The sequence below is a fragment of the Salvelinus fontinalis genome, chromosome 10, assembly GCF_029448725.1.
Source record: "Salvelinus fontinalis isolate EN_2023a chromosome 10, ASM2944872v1, whole genome shotgun sequence".
Classification (NCBI taxonomy): domain Eukaryota; kingdom Metazoa; phylum Chordata; class Actinopteri; order Salmoniformes; family Salmonidae; genus Salvelinus; species Salvelinus fontinalis.
The window spans coordinates 6,555,424-6,572,071 of NC_074674.1; the positions used below are offsets into that span (position 1 = coordinate 6,555,424).

The following is a 16,648-nucleotide window of genomic DNA, read 5'->3' on the forward strand; positions in this document are numbered from 1 at the left end:
TAACTGATTTAATTTTTAAATCATTGTTTCTGTTAGCATATGAGAGATAATTGAGTTGTGGGCGGCCATCTTGATATTTGAACAGTAAAGCTACACTCACGACCGTTGGCTGTGGTAGGCCTATTTATTTGTACGCGTTCTAAACACGTCTCCATAAGCAGCTTTTCGGCATGTCCTATACTATCAAAGCATCAGTCTCTCTCAACAAACATAACTCTGTTACTGTGGGGAGGACATTTTTACAGCATTACCCCAGTAAAATTTACAGCCTTGATGGAACTAAGAGCAAGCACCTGTTTATACAAATGATTATGTTTACCTGGGGTGGTGGGGGGAGGGGGACACCACTGAAAAAGAAAAAGCCTTATTACAAACGTGTCCAAATGTATATATATATCAACAATAGTTTTTAGCAGCTTCCCTTAAATCATAGAGCCACAATTTTTACTTCATGCCAGGGACCAAATGATTATCATGTTCTGATACCATTACATAAACCAACAATAGCACCATTATTATGACGATGCCCCTAATGGTGCTGACCAGTGTGTCTGTGCCAAGGCCAGCCTCTCAGCAACATACTCATCATCTAGTCCTTTCTTCTTGTCTTTAGTGTTTAGATGGAAGGCAGATACATCTCAGATACTTTCTCCTGGAGACCAGAGAAAAAAACAACCCCACCTACAAATAACTGTGGGTACAACCCTTGTGCGGCCTGGCAGTGGGTTCAGGCTCAAGTTCAAGATGACTCTTTCTGGAGGTACTTCCTGGTGTTCAGGAGGGCACTGAAATCAAAGACAGTACAGAACCATGTCAGCACATACTATCTCACTGATAGCACCCGTGGTGTTTGAAGCAAAATGTAGCTGAGGGACAAAGGTCACAACCATTGTCATTTACAATGTCCATGCATCCAAACAAGACCTGACTCACAACAGGAAATGCTTTGTCCTAACCAAGTGTCACTCCACATTGGGTTGTCAAGTCTGGGTATAGAGACGAATAACAAATGATTGATATTTAAATGTATTTAATTTCATTCCTTGCCTCAGTGAGAGGAGGTAGCTGACTTAGGTTCTTGATACATTTTTATGGTTGTAAAAATATGCATAAGGTAAATGTATTATATAGAGTGTGTTAGATATACTACATTAAAACAGTGAATACCGCCTCTGTCAGACATACAAACTACACTCTGGTTTGGCCCTCATCATTCAAATAGGCATTTCTTATCTTTGAGGCAGGACTAAAGCATACCTTACTGTGTTTAAGGACACTGTAAAGAGAGTTTCTGACATTGTTTGCTAAAATAGAACTCCAAATGAGACAGTATTGACTCTACCTGTACAGTTTATAATCACCCCCTCCCCTCACCATGTTCCTCCCTGGGGTCAGAATCACCCCCACCATGCTCCTCCCTGGGGTCAGAATCACCCCCCCCCCCCCACCATGCTCCTCCCTGGGGTCAGAATCACACCCCCCACCGTGCTCCTCCCTGGGGTCAGAATCACCCCCCACCATGCTCTTCCCTGGGGTCAGAATCACCCCCCACCATGCTCCTCCCTGGGGTCAGAATCACCCCCCCATCATGCTCCTCCCTGGGGTAAGAATAACACCCCCCCCCAACATGCTCCTCCCTGGGGTCAGAATCACACCCCCCACCATGCTCCTCCCTGGGGTCTGAATCCCTGGGGTCAAAATCACCCCCCCCCCCCAACATGCTCCACCCTGGGGTCAGAATCACCCCCCACCATGCTCCTCCCTGGGGTCAGAATCACCCCCCAACATGCTCCTCCCTGGGGTCAGAATCACCCCCCCCCCCCCCCCCCCCCCACCATGCTCCTCCCTGGGGTCTGAATCACCCCCCCCATCCCCCAACATGCTCCTCCCTGGGGTCAGAATAACACCCCCCCCCCCCCCAACATGCTCCTCCCTGGGGTCAGAATAACACCCCCACCCATCGTGCTCCTCCCTGGGGTCAGAATCACCCCCCCCCCCGTGCTCATCCCTGGGGTCAGAATCACCCCCCCCCCCCCCCCCCCCCCCCCACCCACCGTGCTCCTCCCTGGGGTCAGAGTCTCATCCCAGGGCTGTGCTCCGCCCTGGCCTGGGGTCAGGAGATGTTCCCCAGTAGATGTATCCTCCTACTCTGTTTACTCACCGCCTCTCTCACCTTGCACTTTGGACGCCGCGCCCTGTCTTTGGTTACGAGATTAGCAAATAGCTACGTGCTGTGTGTGATGCAGCAGGGTAGATGCCACAGACATCCTCAGTGTGCCTTTGCTCCGCGGGCCGTTGTAACAGGTAGAGGGGTGGGTATGATGGGTATTATTGGGTGGGTATGATGTCACAGGGCTGTTATAACAGGTAGAAAGGTAGACATGATGAGGTAGAAAGGTAGACATGATGTCACAGGGCAGTAGAGAGGTAGACTTGATGTCACAGGGCTGTTATAACAGGTAGAAGGGTGGACATGATGTCACAGGGCTGTTATAACAGGTAGAAGGGTGGACATGATGTCACGGGGCTGTTATAACAGGTAGAAAGGTAGACATGATGAGGTAGAAAGGTAGACATGATGTCACAGGGCAGTAGAGAGGTAGACTTGATGTCACAGGGCTGTTATAACAGGTAGAAGGGTGGACATGATGTCACAGGGCTGTTATAACAGGTAGAAGGGTGGACATGATGTCACGGGGCTGTTATAACAGGTAGAAGGGTGGACATGATGTCACAGGGCTGTTATAACAGGTAGAAGGGTGGACATGATGTCACAGGGCTGTTATAACAGGTAGAAGGGTGGACATGATGTCACAGGGCTGTTATAACAGGTAGAAGGGTGGACATGATGTCACAGGGCTGTTATAACAGGTAGAAGGGTGGACATGATGTCACAGGGCTGTTATAACAGGTAGAAGGGTGGACATGATGTCACAGGGCTGTTATAACAGGTAGATAGGTAGACATGATGTCACGGGGGTCGTTATAACAGCTAGAGAGGTAGACATGATGTCACAGGGCTGTTATAACAGGTAGAAGGGTGGACATGATGTCACAGGGCTGTTATAACAGGTAGAAGGGTGGACATGATGTCACAGGGCTGTTATAACAGGTAGAAGGGTGGACATGATGTCACAGGGCTGTTATAACAGGTAGATAGGTAGACATGATGTCACGGGGCTGTTATAACTGGTAGAGATGTGAACATTCTGTCACAGGGCTGTTATAGCAGATAGAGAGGTGAACATTCTGTCACAGGGTTATTATAACAGGTAGAAGGATAGACATGATATTAAAACTGCTCAATTCTCCTGAAGCCACTCCTTATCGCTCCTTATCCCGCCACTCATTTTTACTGTGCAAACAGTCATGGCTCCTAGGTGAGGTGTATCTTGCCCTGTCCGTCTCATTGTCTCTTGCCCTGTCTGTCTCGTTGTCTTTGGCCCTGTCTGTCTCATTGTCTCTGGCCCTGTCTGTCTCATTGTCTCTAGCCCTGTCTGTCTCATTGTCTCTGGCCCTGTCTGTCTCATTGTCTCTGGCCCTGTTTGTCTCATTGTCTCTAGCCCTGTCTGTCTCATTGTCTCTAGCCCTGTCTGTCTCATTGTCTCTGGTGCTGTCTGTCTCATTATCTCTGGCCCTGTCTGTCTCATTGTCTCTGGCCCTGTCTGTCTCATTGTCTCTAGCCCTGTCTGTCTCATTGTCTCTGGCCCTGTCTGTCTCATTGTCTCTGGCCTTGTTTGTCTCATTATCTCTAGCCCTGTCTGTCTCATTGTCTCTAGCCCTGTCTGTCTCATTGTCTCTGGTGCTGTCTGTCTCATTGTCTCTGGCCCTGTCTGTCTCATTGTCTCTGGCGATGTCTGTCTCATTGTCTCTAGCCCTGTTTGTCTTATTGTCTTTGGCCCTGTCTGTCTCATTGTCTCTGGCCCTGTCTGTCTCATTGTCTCTGGCCCTGTCTGTCTCATTGTCTCTGGCCCTGTCTGTCTCATTGTCTCTGATCCTGTCTGTCACATTGTCTCTGCCGCTGTCTGTCTCATTGTCTCTGGCCCTGTCTGTCTCATTGTCTCTGGGCCTGTTTGTCTCATTGTCTCTGGCCCTATCTGTCTCATTGTCTCTGGCGCTGTCTGTCTCATTGTCTCTGGCGCTGTCTGTCTCATTGTCACTTTCATCCACTGCACCACTTTTTAATGTCTCCTCTAACCTGATGATTTTCAAAGCCCCACACCACGATGATACAAAATAACACATACAAGACCAAATACAATGATTACGTACATAGTTTTCTTTAACTTTCTCAAATTATATTGATTCCGAGATGAAGTGTCATCTACAATCATATTTCTTCAATGATGTTTATCCCAGCAATTCCTGTATGTTCACAGTTGTCACTTTAGTGCCTCTAAAAAGCATATGTAGTGAGCAGTTAGCTTATGGTCAAACTTACTTAGCCTTGTAAAACATTAAAGTATGATTTCACGTTGTAGATGATTTTAAAATGATGTAATCCTAAATGTGTGACAGATAGTCATGTTGTAAAACTTTTTAGGAAAAGATATATAGTTTGAAGATGCGCTCCAACTATCTTCCATTTCCCTACTATAAAGAATGAGCTCGAGAGTTTACAATAAAGCTTTTAATACAAATTACTTAGAAAATATACACGTATTATTATTATTGCGTGGGATCAGAACCATTTCCAGGTATTTCCAGTATCAGCAGAAGAAACAATCGAAGCCATGATAACAATAAAAGACAACAGTTTAATATTTATATATATTTATAGCTTTTCTCTTTCTCAGTTCTTTGTCTCTCTTTCACAAGACGGACCAAGATGAACATGTGCACAGCGGGTGGCCGTCCTATCGCCTCTGATCACAAAACATGGGCATTCATTTTCTATCCTTTTCCCGATGATTCGACGTGGAATCCCCACCGTTCGTCGAAACCGCAGCACGTAATCTATTGCACACAGCCACCGTTCGTGTTGGTCTGTCTTGTCCTTTTCCAAAAACAAAAGCGCAAGAAACAGCAGCCAGTCTTTTACATATATTTTTTCTCAGTAGGTGTTGACCCCTGCATTTGCCTTGTCCCCATGTTACTCAAGCTGTTGACTGGGGGTCTCTATTGCAGGTTAGACATGGCCCAAAGTATTTTTTTTTTCTTCACGTCAGACCGTCGTCCTCAGTATTCTTCTTTGATAGTCATTTGTAGGGATGAAGACACTAGGCCACCACTGCTGCTGGTCACCATGACAACATTGCTGGGTGGAGTAGGTGTTGTTGTGGACGCTGCCTGAGGCTGCTGCATCTTCTTCTTGTTCACTTTCCTCTCTTTGGCACGCCGATTCTGAAACCAGATTTTCACCTGTGGAATAAACAAAAGATTGGAGATAAGTGCTCTGTGGCTGGTCTACTAAAAGAGAGAGAGAGAGGGAGAGAGAGAGACTGCCTGCTGTGGTGTTGTGTCTGACCTGTCGTTCTGAGAGGCAGAGAGAGGTGGCCAACTCTGCTTTCCTCCTGATGGTGATGTAGCGGCTATAGTGGAACTCCTTCTCCAGCTCCAAGCGCTGGTGATCTGTGTACACCACCCGGTACTTGTCTTTCGTTCGTGTCTTACCACCTGCAACAGGGTTACAGTATGGTCATCATTCAACCTTCATATTGTGTGTGTAACGTAGAGATTAGGGAAAAAACGACTTCTATGTTTATTTTAACTTTAACAGACGTTATGTTAATAGAATTTCTACCCTGTCCGTATTGTTTGCCATTCAAATCCGTGGCAAAAACTAGCTGAACAGAAATTTGCATAAGATTGAGATGTGATTCTCAGTAGGGCTTCACCTGCATTGGTCATAATGAGAGGACGACTGGGCTAATGCTACAATTAGATTTCACATTAACTTACATGCCGTAAATAACCGATATTAGATGAGTAAATAAAGATGAGAACGACATCTGTGAAAATGTGGTTTCTGCTTCATTTCATACATGAAACCTCTCACTAAAACACACACAGATGAACTAGCAAAGCTCTGAGAGATCAGCTAGTCTTTTTAATTAGGTACCGTAAATCAAAAGTCACTTCATTCTGTCCATAGTGAACGAGGGACCTAAGTGCAGCAGCAGCAACCAAGTTAAAGATTAAAATGTGTGAGCTGAGAGGGGGAGGGTCTGCCTGTAAAGGCGCCAGGCCCGGCCTGATGACCAGAGAGTTATCCACACCATTAGGCTGTTGAAACACAGAACACACCCTCCTGCTCCCATCGACCCCTAATTGATTCTCTTCACCTCCTGATTCATAATAGCTACCTCTTCTCTGATGACCGTTGTTTTCTAATTACCATGTTGACACAGACGGACCACTCCCAAATGGACGGCGTCTGAGGTGCATGTCTACGGGGGTATTGACACATACAATCTCCATACTGCGTTAATGAAACACTGTACTGATTGGAGTGGCTCCCATCACTAGCGACAACAGGGTTTGCGTCACGAGGCTTCCAATGGGCAAATTGAGACTGTACATAAGCATTTAATCTGAATGGCAGGTGTCAAAGCATCTTTAAAAAAAAATGTAGAGGACCCGGAAATATTCAACAGTCTGATAATAGTCTCCCTTGCTGGAACCATCAACAAAAATAGCAAAGCATTCAAGAACCCATGACGTGAATCCAAACGTGAAAAGTTTTAAGAAGTGGAAATGTTTACTTTGTATAAGTAGAGAATGCGGTTGACACACAATCTGCAGCACTGCACTTGTGTAACGATGTCACTGATGGCTGCTAAGATAAAATGGTTTAGCGGTGGAGGTTAATGAGACGTTCATGAGAATGAATGGTCAGCTGGCTGATATGATAAAGTGACATGGCTCTTGTCTAGAGTTAATCGCTAACATGGACCATAAAACTCCTCGTCTGGGACAACCAGATAACCGCATGAACTGGAACGATACATGTGGGTTAAACATGTATTTTTGAACCGGCCAGGCCCATTAGGTGCAGTGAACTGGACATTTATGGCAGCCCCAAGTCTGTGCTCCTGCTGCCTCTGTTAATCATAAGTGGTCCCAGGCACTGACAACAATTTGATTTCTGGTGGGTTTTCTATACAAAGAGAAAAGCTTTTTACAGTGCATTCGGAAAGTATTAAGACCCCTTGACTTTTTTCACATTTTGTTACGTTACAGCCTAATTCAAAAAATATATTCAATATTTGTTTTCCTTGTCAATCTAACACAATATCACATGATGACAAAACAAAAAAACTTTTTTTAATTTTCAGCAAATTTAAAAATAAAAAAAATAAAAAAAAAATAAAAAAAAACTTATTTACATAAGTATTCAGACCCTTTGCTATGAGACACGAAATTGAGCTCAGGTGCATCCTGTTTCCATGAATCATCCTTGAGATGTTTCTACAATTTGATTGGAGTCCACCTGTGGTAACTTCAATTGATTGGACACGATTTGGAATCACAACTGTATATATAAGGTCCAACAGTTGACAGTGCATGTCAGAGCAAAAACCAAGCCATGAGGTCGAAGGGATTGTCCGTAGGCACAGATCTGGGGAAGGGTACCATAACATTTCTGCAGCATTGAAGGTCCCCAAGAACACAGTGGCCTCCATCATTATTAAATGGAAAAAGTTTGGAACCACCAAGACTCTTCCTAGAGCTGGCCACCTGGCCAAACTGAGCAATCATGGGAGAAGGGCCTTGGTCAGCGAGGTGACCGAGAACCCGATAGTCACTCCGACAGAGCTCCAGAGTTCCTCGGTGTAGATGAGAGAACCTTGCAGAAGGACAGCCATCTCTGCAGCACACCACCAATCAGGACTTTGGGGTAGAGTGGCCAGACGGAAGCCACTCCTCAGTAAAAGGCACATGACAGCCCACTTTGAGTTTGCCAAAATGCACCTAAAGGACCCTCAGACCATGAGAAACAAGATTCTCTGGTCGGATAAAACCAAGAGTGAACTCTTTGGCCTGAATGCCAAGTGTCACGTCTGGAGGAAACCTGGCACCATCCCTACAGTGAAGCATGGTGGTGGCAGCATCATGCTGTGGGAATGTTTTTCAGCGGCAGGGTCAGGATCGAGGAAAAGATGAACGGAGCAAAGTACAGAGAGATCCTTGATGGAAACCTGCTCCAGAGTGCTTAGGTCCTCAGACTAGGGAGAAGATTTACATTCCAAAAGGACAATGACCCTGGTCACACAGCCAAGACAATGCAGGTGTGTCTTCCGGACAAGTCTCTGAATGTCCTTGAGTGGCCCAGCCAGAGCCCGGACTTGAACCCAATCGAACATCTCTGGAGAGACCTGAAAATAGCTGTGCAGTGACGCTCCCCATCCAACCTGACAGAGCTTGAGAGGATCTTCAGAGAAGAATGGGAGAAACTCCCCAAATACAGGTGTGCCAAGCTTGTAGTATCCTACCCAATAATATTAAAGGCTGTAATCGCTGCCAAAGGTGCTTCAACAATGTACAGAGTAGAGTAAAGGGTCTGAATACTTATGTAAATGTGATATTTCAACAATAACAAAATGTATACATTTGCAAACATTTCTAAAAACCTGTTTTTGCTTTAACATTATGGGGTATTGTGTGTTGATTGATGAGGGGAAAAAATATTTAATACATTTTAGAATAAGGCTGTAACTTAACAAAATGTGGAAAAAGTCAAGGGATCTGAATACTTTTCGATTGCACCGTATAGCCATCTCACTCTTTGGCACTAGGATGGCCAGTTTGGTCTAGGATTCACATGGCTTCAAACTGCATGCTTGCAAATTCAGAAGCAGTTATTTAGCGATCATCAGTGAGACCTGAAGGAGCTTGTGTGTCGGCTCCTGTGAAATAGGCCTGCTTGAACTGATGACATACTTATGTCCAAAATGTCCATCAAACCAAGATGCTGGGACATGTGTAGGCCTTTTGAGGGTCTCAGGTAGAGGCCTTAGAGCACGTGTCAAACTCATTCCACGGAGGGCCAAGTGCCTGCGGGTTTTTGCTCCTCCCTTGTACTTGATTGATGATATAAGGTCACTGATGAGTAAGGGACTCCCCTCACCTGGTTGTCTAGATCTTAATTGAAAGGAAACCAATTAAAACCAGCTGACACTAGGCCCTCAGTGGAATGAGTTTGACATCCCTGCCTTAGAGCAGTGGAACTGGCTTGGAGACCCAGAGTTGAGTTTGAGGGCGGTAGAGGATCAAGCTCAAATACAGGCATATACAGCAAGTGAGTTAATAAATGTGTAGGAACAGTACACCAATGTGCTTCCATGCTCATTCAATTGAATTCAGTAAAATATGCATTTTTCATAAATGTCATGTCATATGATGTCAATGCCTGACATATTATATCAGCTGGCCATTAGGAGGCATAAGGAAGGTCTAGTGGAGGACAAGCGTGAACAAAGCAAGCGACATCAAAGTAAATCGACAACAAGAACTCCTGCCAAGAGACATAATGGCTAACAAAGAATTACAACATAGCAAACAATTCTAGACCCCTACGACATACAAGAAGACAACCAACGGCCTAATTTGCATAACAAGATCTTCAAAACCCCAGACGGTTTCTTTCATCTGATCACTTCCAGGTTAAGCCGTCTCAACTGACTAGAGAATTCTTATTGATATTATGAAACAATCCTATAACATTATGAAATGTATCCGGGGACGAGGGATTGCTCACATAATAAGAGGAGCATAACATAATTGTGAAGTCTATAAGCTACACCAGACAAAATCAAAGATGAATTCGAAGAATATCATGAACATGGTAATAAAGTAATTTATATAGCCTAGACTATATTATGACTGTTATAGGCTATACTAGCCTATTACTTTCTACTGCACGATGACAAGCAATTATAATCATAAGCATAATCATTGAGCACTTACTGTAATGCAATTAAAATGCATACCCTGGTTTACCCTCAACTTGTAAATACATTACATAGGCCATATTATAGCCATAAAACTAGTGGTATTATTAGTGGTATTATCACATGCGTCATAATACCACTAATTTATGACGCATGTGAGGTGTGATTCAGGAGTTCACAAAATAATAATGCGCATGAGAGGACCAACTATGCTGATGGCCGCGCGAGATAACGTCTATGTCAGTAAACAATATGCAATGTCAAATACTTTGATGGGATTGAACAAATACATACTGACGAATGCATCAGCTATGAACAACCAAGCGACAGCCAGGTAACCTGGTATTCCTTCTTTCTGAGTTGAATCATGAATTCGTCTCTGAATTCAGTGAACAGGTGCACGCATTTGTAAGCGCAGTTGTTTTGGTTGATCTTTGTCCTCTCAAGACTGTGCGTATAGACAACAGTATTTCTATATCTGTGGTTTCAGAACAAATGGACCAAAGACACTGAATTTGACACATAAAATTTCATATAAGTGTGTGCTTTGCTACAGGTACGTTTAATTTAATACATATTTTATGATTTACGCTGTATTTTCTATGGTCTTATGGACAACAAAATGATACACTCCTTGATTACAAAAATGTATGAAATAACCCACCTAAATTTGCCGGTGGCGCGCTCCGCCTCATCCAATCATAAGGGTTTCTGCGCTGAGAAATGGGAGAGAGCTGACCTACAGATGAGTTGATAGACGACGGGAGAAGAAGCCCGGGTTGTGGGACTGGAGAGAACTCTGGGGGGCTATAGCCAATTGCTCCCGGATTAGATGTGGACGGTCCTGTCCCTGGCCCATAGGGCGACCAGTCTTCCCGGGTCGGCGGTGCGTAAACGGGGTTCCAGGCCCCAGTCTGGCTGTGGTGAGGGTCATTGTTAATCCCAGGAATTTGAGGGTATCCGCTGAAATCCGAATACTGCGGAGGTGCGGGAACAAAGTTCTGATGGTTCAAGTTTAGGCTGGGATGTCGCACTGAATTTGGGTACATGCTGGTGTCCTTCTCCAAAAGATAACTCACGTACATATTTCCGAATGGTAACTCCTGCGCATAGTGTGCGTCCAGTGCGTTACTCTTGCCTCCTCTTCCCCGGGTTTCTGTTTAACCAAAGGCCTCCTCCACCTGGCTGGTCCACCTATACTCTTTAACTTATTGTTTGCTAGACACGCTGCCAGTTAGGAGTTGTCGCGCTGACGTCAACATTTTATAGCCCTCATCTCCCTCCCTCGCCTTATCCCATCAGGATGGATTTGCATTAGAGAAGGCCCTGCATTTCAAAGGGAGCCGAGCACCAGCATCAAAGCCGTCCTGGGCGTCTAGAAGAATGCTACAAATCGCACAGGAGAAACTAACATGAGTTCATGTTGATTTTCTCAACGGGAGAACCTGCTACTGCCGTGTCCGCATAACTTGTGGAATAAAATGGGGAAGGGTCGAGGAACGTGGTAGAGAGCCCTGGAGTGGCCATGGCCTTTTTCAAATGAACAGATAGCATAAAATCGTGCTGTGCATATACATGTGCCCCAATAAATCCTTATTAAATGTAATACTACCCTCTTTAAAATAACTATATTTCATTAGATACATTATGTCTTTGTCCTCTTCAAAATTCCTCATGCCTATACTTGTTTTGTGTGATATAATCTTTATAATATTAGGCCTATAAATGTCTATTTATTTCAAGAGTTGACCTATATTTTACTCTCCCACTGCAGTTAGAAATATTTCAGATGACCTTAAATTCAAACTTATTTGTTTGGATGGAATTGGAATTGGCCTGCTTCTTTGGGGTTAAGTAATCTAGGCCTATTTTTTTCTGTGCTGGGCTGAAACAGACAGCGCGGCTCCACGGCTGTATTGAAGGGAATTTCAAACAGATCTCCGAGGTGATATGTCGGTCTAGTATCGTGCCCACCTTTTCACGACATTCTCTGTAAGGCCCCAATCTGAGAGGGTGTTGGCTGGGGGTTCTAAACCAGGAGGAAGTGGCTCGTGGAATATTTCGAATGTTAATGCAACTCATTGCCCTCTCGATGCCCCCAGTTTATGCCTCTCTGCTGTTTGTCATCCTTTTCTTGGGCTTTAGAAACGGAATTGAACCCGTCTGATGAAGAAACATTGTAAGTTTTTAGCAAGGTTTAATGAGGGTCACACAATTAACATAGACTTTGTGTCTAAATTTCGATACCATTGAAATACATTGAATTTAAAACGAAAAAAGACTTCATAGCCAACTCCCACAGTCAAATCATACAGTTGATTTTGTAGCCTAAACTTCGAATAATTAAAGAGAACATTAAATGGTCCATGCGGGTCATTGTAATTGATTCAGACCTTACTTTTCACGTTGTTAAAATAATTACTAACGAAATAGAATATAATATTTCAAGTTTTTTTTTTACATTTTCTAATATTTATTTAGATCTAGAGTTAAGTTTGTATAGGCCATTTCGTTGAGTTGTCTGATATTACAAAATATAATATCAAATGTTTTTTTTTCTTTAGATAAAGTATTTAAATAATAACGTTTTTAGATAAATTATTCAAAAAATGTAAATAACTATAGCGATTTAGAAAATAGCTATTTATTAAAAAACATAATTTATTATTATTGAAGGAGATTCAAGTATTATGTCATATGTCACTAATTTATATCCTACCATAAAACAGGTTTGTATAAAAACAGCTTCAACAGGTATAAATATTACAAACCAAAATAATTCTATCATCAAATAATTAGAACGTTAACAATATAGTAATAATAAATTAATTATATGTATTTCAGTTCAGGTGACAGTTTTTATCATTCTGTCAGTATCAACCGAAAAGTAGGCCTCCCTACCTTTAATTTAATTCAATTTAATATAATGTAGGCTATTTATATCACACTTTATGGCAGTTTAACATCCCGCACTAGTCATTTTGAAACAGTTTAACATCCTGCACTAGTCATTTTGAAACAGTTTAACATCCTGCACTAGTCATTTTGAAACAGTTTAACATCCCGCACTAGTCATTTTGAAACAGTTTAACATCCTGCACTAGTCATTTTGAAACAGTTTAACATCCTGCACTAGTCATTTTGAAACAGTTTAACATCCTGCACTAGTCATTTTGAAACAGTTTAACATCCTGCACTAGTCATTTTGAAACAGTTTAACATCCCGCACTAGTCATTTTGAAACAGTTTAACATCCCGCACTAGTCATTTTGAAACAGTTTAACATCCTGCACTAGTCATTTTGAAACAGTTTAACATCCTGCACTAGTCATTTTGAAACAGTTTAACATCCTGCACTAGTCATTTTGAAACAGTTTAACATCCCGCACTAGTCATTTTGAAACAGTTTAACATCCCGCACTAGTCATTTTGAAACAGTTTAACATCCCGCACTAGTCATTTTGAAACAGTTTAACATCCTGCACTAGTCATTTTGAAACAGTTTAACATCCTGCACTAGTCATTTTGAAACAGTTTAACATCCTGCACTAGTCATTTTGAAACAGTTTAACATCCCGCACTAGTCATTTTGAAACAGTTTAACATCCTGCACTAGTCATTTTGAAACAGTTTAACATCCCGCACTAGTCATTTTGAAACAGTTTAACATCCTGCACTAGTCATTTTGAAACAGTTTAACATCCCGCACTAGTCATTTTGAAACAGTTTAACATCCCGCACTAGTCATTTTGAAACAGTTTAACATCCTGCACTAGTCATTTTGAAACAGTTTAACATCCCGCACTAGTCATTTTGAAACAGTTTAACATCCCGCACTAGTCATTTTGAAACAGTTTAACATCCTGCACTAGTCATTTTGAAACAGTTTAACATCCTGCACTAGTCATTTTGAAACAGTTTAACATCCCGCACTAGTCATTTTGAAACAGTTTAACATCCCGCACTAGTCATTTTGAAACAGTTTAACATCCTGCACTAGTCATTTTGAAACAGTTTAACATCCTGCACTAGTCATTTTGAAACAGTTTCACCAGTTTGGACCAGTTAGTGTTCTGATAATAATCTGACAATAATCTGTATATGAACAGTGGGAACCTACTGTACACTCTGATGAAGCATTGGTGGGGCAGAGTATAGTATAGTATTGTATAGCATAGTATGGTATAGTGCAGTGTAGTATATTATAGTATTGTATGTTAAATTATAGTATAGTGTAGAGTATTATAGTATAGAATAGTATAGCATGTTAAATTATAGTATAGTGAGGTATATTATAGAATAGTATATTATAGTATAATGTAGTATAGTGTAGTACATTATAGTGTAGTATATTATAGTATAGTATATTATAGTACACTGTATTATAGTATAATGTAGTATATTATAGTATATTATAGTGTAGTGTGGTATTTTATAATATATTATATATGGTATTGTATATTATAGTATATTATAGTACTGTCGCGTCCTGACCATAGTTCTTATGTGTTTTGCTTGTTTAGTGTTGGTCAGGACGTGAGCTGGGTGGGAATTCTATGTTGTGTGTCTAGTTTGTCTGTTTCTGTGTCCAGCCTAATATGGTTCTCAATCAGATACAGCTGTCAATCGTTGTCCCTGATTGAGAATCATATATAGGTGGCTTGTTTTGTGTTGGGGATTGTGGGTGGTTATTTCCTGTCTCTGTGTTTGTGTTCTGCACCAGATAGGACTGTTTCGGTTTGCCACACTTTGTTATTTTTTTTTCGTTGTAAGTGTTCACTGGTTTTTGTTTAATTAAACATGTTGAGCACTGGCTACGCTGCGTGTTGGTCCGATCCCTGTTTCACCCCCTCTTTTAGTGAAGAGAAGGAAGGCTGCCGTGACAAGTACAATGTAGTATAGCATATTATAGTACATTATAGTATATTATTGTATATTATAGTGTAGTGTAGTATATTATAGTTTATTATATATATCGTACAGTATATTATAACATAGTATTTTATAGTATAGTACATTATAGTGTAATATATTATATATAGTATAGTGCTACAGAGACTTTGAGCTCCCCTGTGTCTCACAGCAGCAGTTAGTGTTCTGATAATAATCTGACAATAATCTGTATATGAACAGTGGGAGCCTACTGTACACTCTGATGAAGCATTGGTGGGGCAGATCATAGTATAGTGTAGTATATTGTAGTACAGTATAATATAGTATAATGTAGTATATTATAGTGTAGTATATTATATATAGTTTAATATATTATAGTATATTAAAGTATAATGTATTATAGTATAGCATATTATAGTACATTATATTATAGTGTATTATATTATAGTGTAGTGTAGTATATTATAGTATATTATATATATTGTACAGGATATTATAGTATAGTGTTTCATAATATAGTATATTATAGTGTAGTATATTACAGTATATTATATATAGTATAGTGCTACAGAGACTTTGAGCTCCCCTGTATCTCACAGCAGCAGTCTACTGTTCCCTTCTCTCTCTCTCTGCTCTTTTTCATCTGAGTAGCCGTCTGGGAGCACTGTGTTCTGTGTGGACTGGTGCTGTGTTCACCTGAGCTGTGTGAGAAGGAGGATTGTGCTATGCTGTGAGGTGACCTCTGTCTGACCTGGACCCTGAGGGCCCCAAGGCCCGTTGTCTGTCTGGCACAGTGTTTGTTGGGCACAATGACCTGAGGAAGATGCTCCCCTTTCTCCCGCCCCTCATGGTAAACATGCATCCATCTTTGCAATGCTCCCACTGCTTCTCACAAACTAGCAGTCTGCCTGCCTCCCTCTCTGTTTCTGAAATACATTACTGATTTAAATACATGGTATTGATTTAGATGTATGTTTCATACTTTTTCTTGTCTGAAATGTTTTAATTGTGAATTTAGATGTAATTTTTTATGTATTAGAAATGAATAAGAATCATGGAAATTGGAAGAGGTAAGATAAAGTAAAACATTAAGTTCAAAGTAGGACTTGAAAGTGTTAGGTCACACTTCACAACTAGGTGTCACTTCCTGGTCAACATCACAGTGTCATGAAGCCAGTCAGGGGGAATGACCTGTGTGTCATGGAGACAGTGAAGTCCTGGCTGACTGACTGACTGGCTGACTGTTTGGGTGACTGCCTGGCTGACTGGGTGGTTGACTGGCTGACTGGGAGACTGACTGGCTGACTGTCTGGGTGACTGGCTGACTGACTGGGTGACTGACTGGGTGACAGGCTGGCTGGCTGGGTGACTGGCTGACTGTCTGGGTGACTGACTGGGTGACTGACTGGCTGACTGTCTGGGTGACTGGCTGACTGACTGGGTGACTGACTGGGTGACTGGCTGACTGTCTGACTGACTGACTGGGTGACTGACTGGCTGACTGACTCACTGACACACTGACTGACTGGGTGGCTGGCTGGCTGGCTGACTGGCTGACTGGCTTGCTGACTGGCTGCCTCACTGGCTGACTGGCTGCTCTGCTGATTCAGTACAATGGAACAGGTGGAGGAACAAGTGTAGAGCCAATATATACATGTAATTCAATAGAACACCAGCAGTGGAAGAATTCACAGTGGATCATTTTTGTAATTCATAATTTGGGCATTTTTCCACATTTAATTCATTCTGAATGCCATACTCCATGACTATTCCAAATAAAATGTAACTCAAGAGAGAGAGATTAAATGGTTTTAAAATATGAATTTGAGTCCAAGACTGTTATTAGGGACCAGTAACAGTTT

The 16,648-nt window shown here is 42.1% G+C and overlaps 1 protein-coding gene across 1 annotated transcript; it reads right to left on the reverse strand.

The window, feature by feature from the left end:
- Positions 1-4,737: 4,737 nt before the first annotated feature.
- Positions 4,738-11,096, reverse strand: LOC129863514 (homeobox protein CDX-1-like). Its single transcript, XM_055935563.1, has 3 exons — positions 10,558-11,096; positions 5,468-5,616; positions 4,738-5,361 (listed from the first exon to the last, which is right to left on the reverse strand). Exons 1-3 carry the CDS (start codon positions 10,976-10,978, stop codon positions 5,179-5,181), a joined length of 753 nt encoding a protein of 250 aa, XP_055791538.1. The 5' UTR covers positions 10,979-11,096; the 3' UTR covers positions 4,738-5,178.
- Between the last annotated feature and the right edge of the window lie 5,552 nt (positions 11,097-16,648).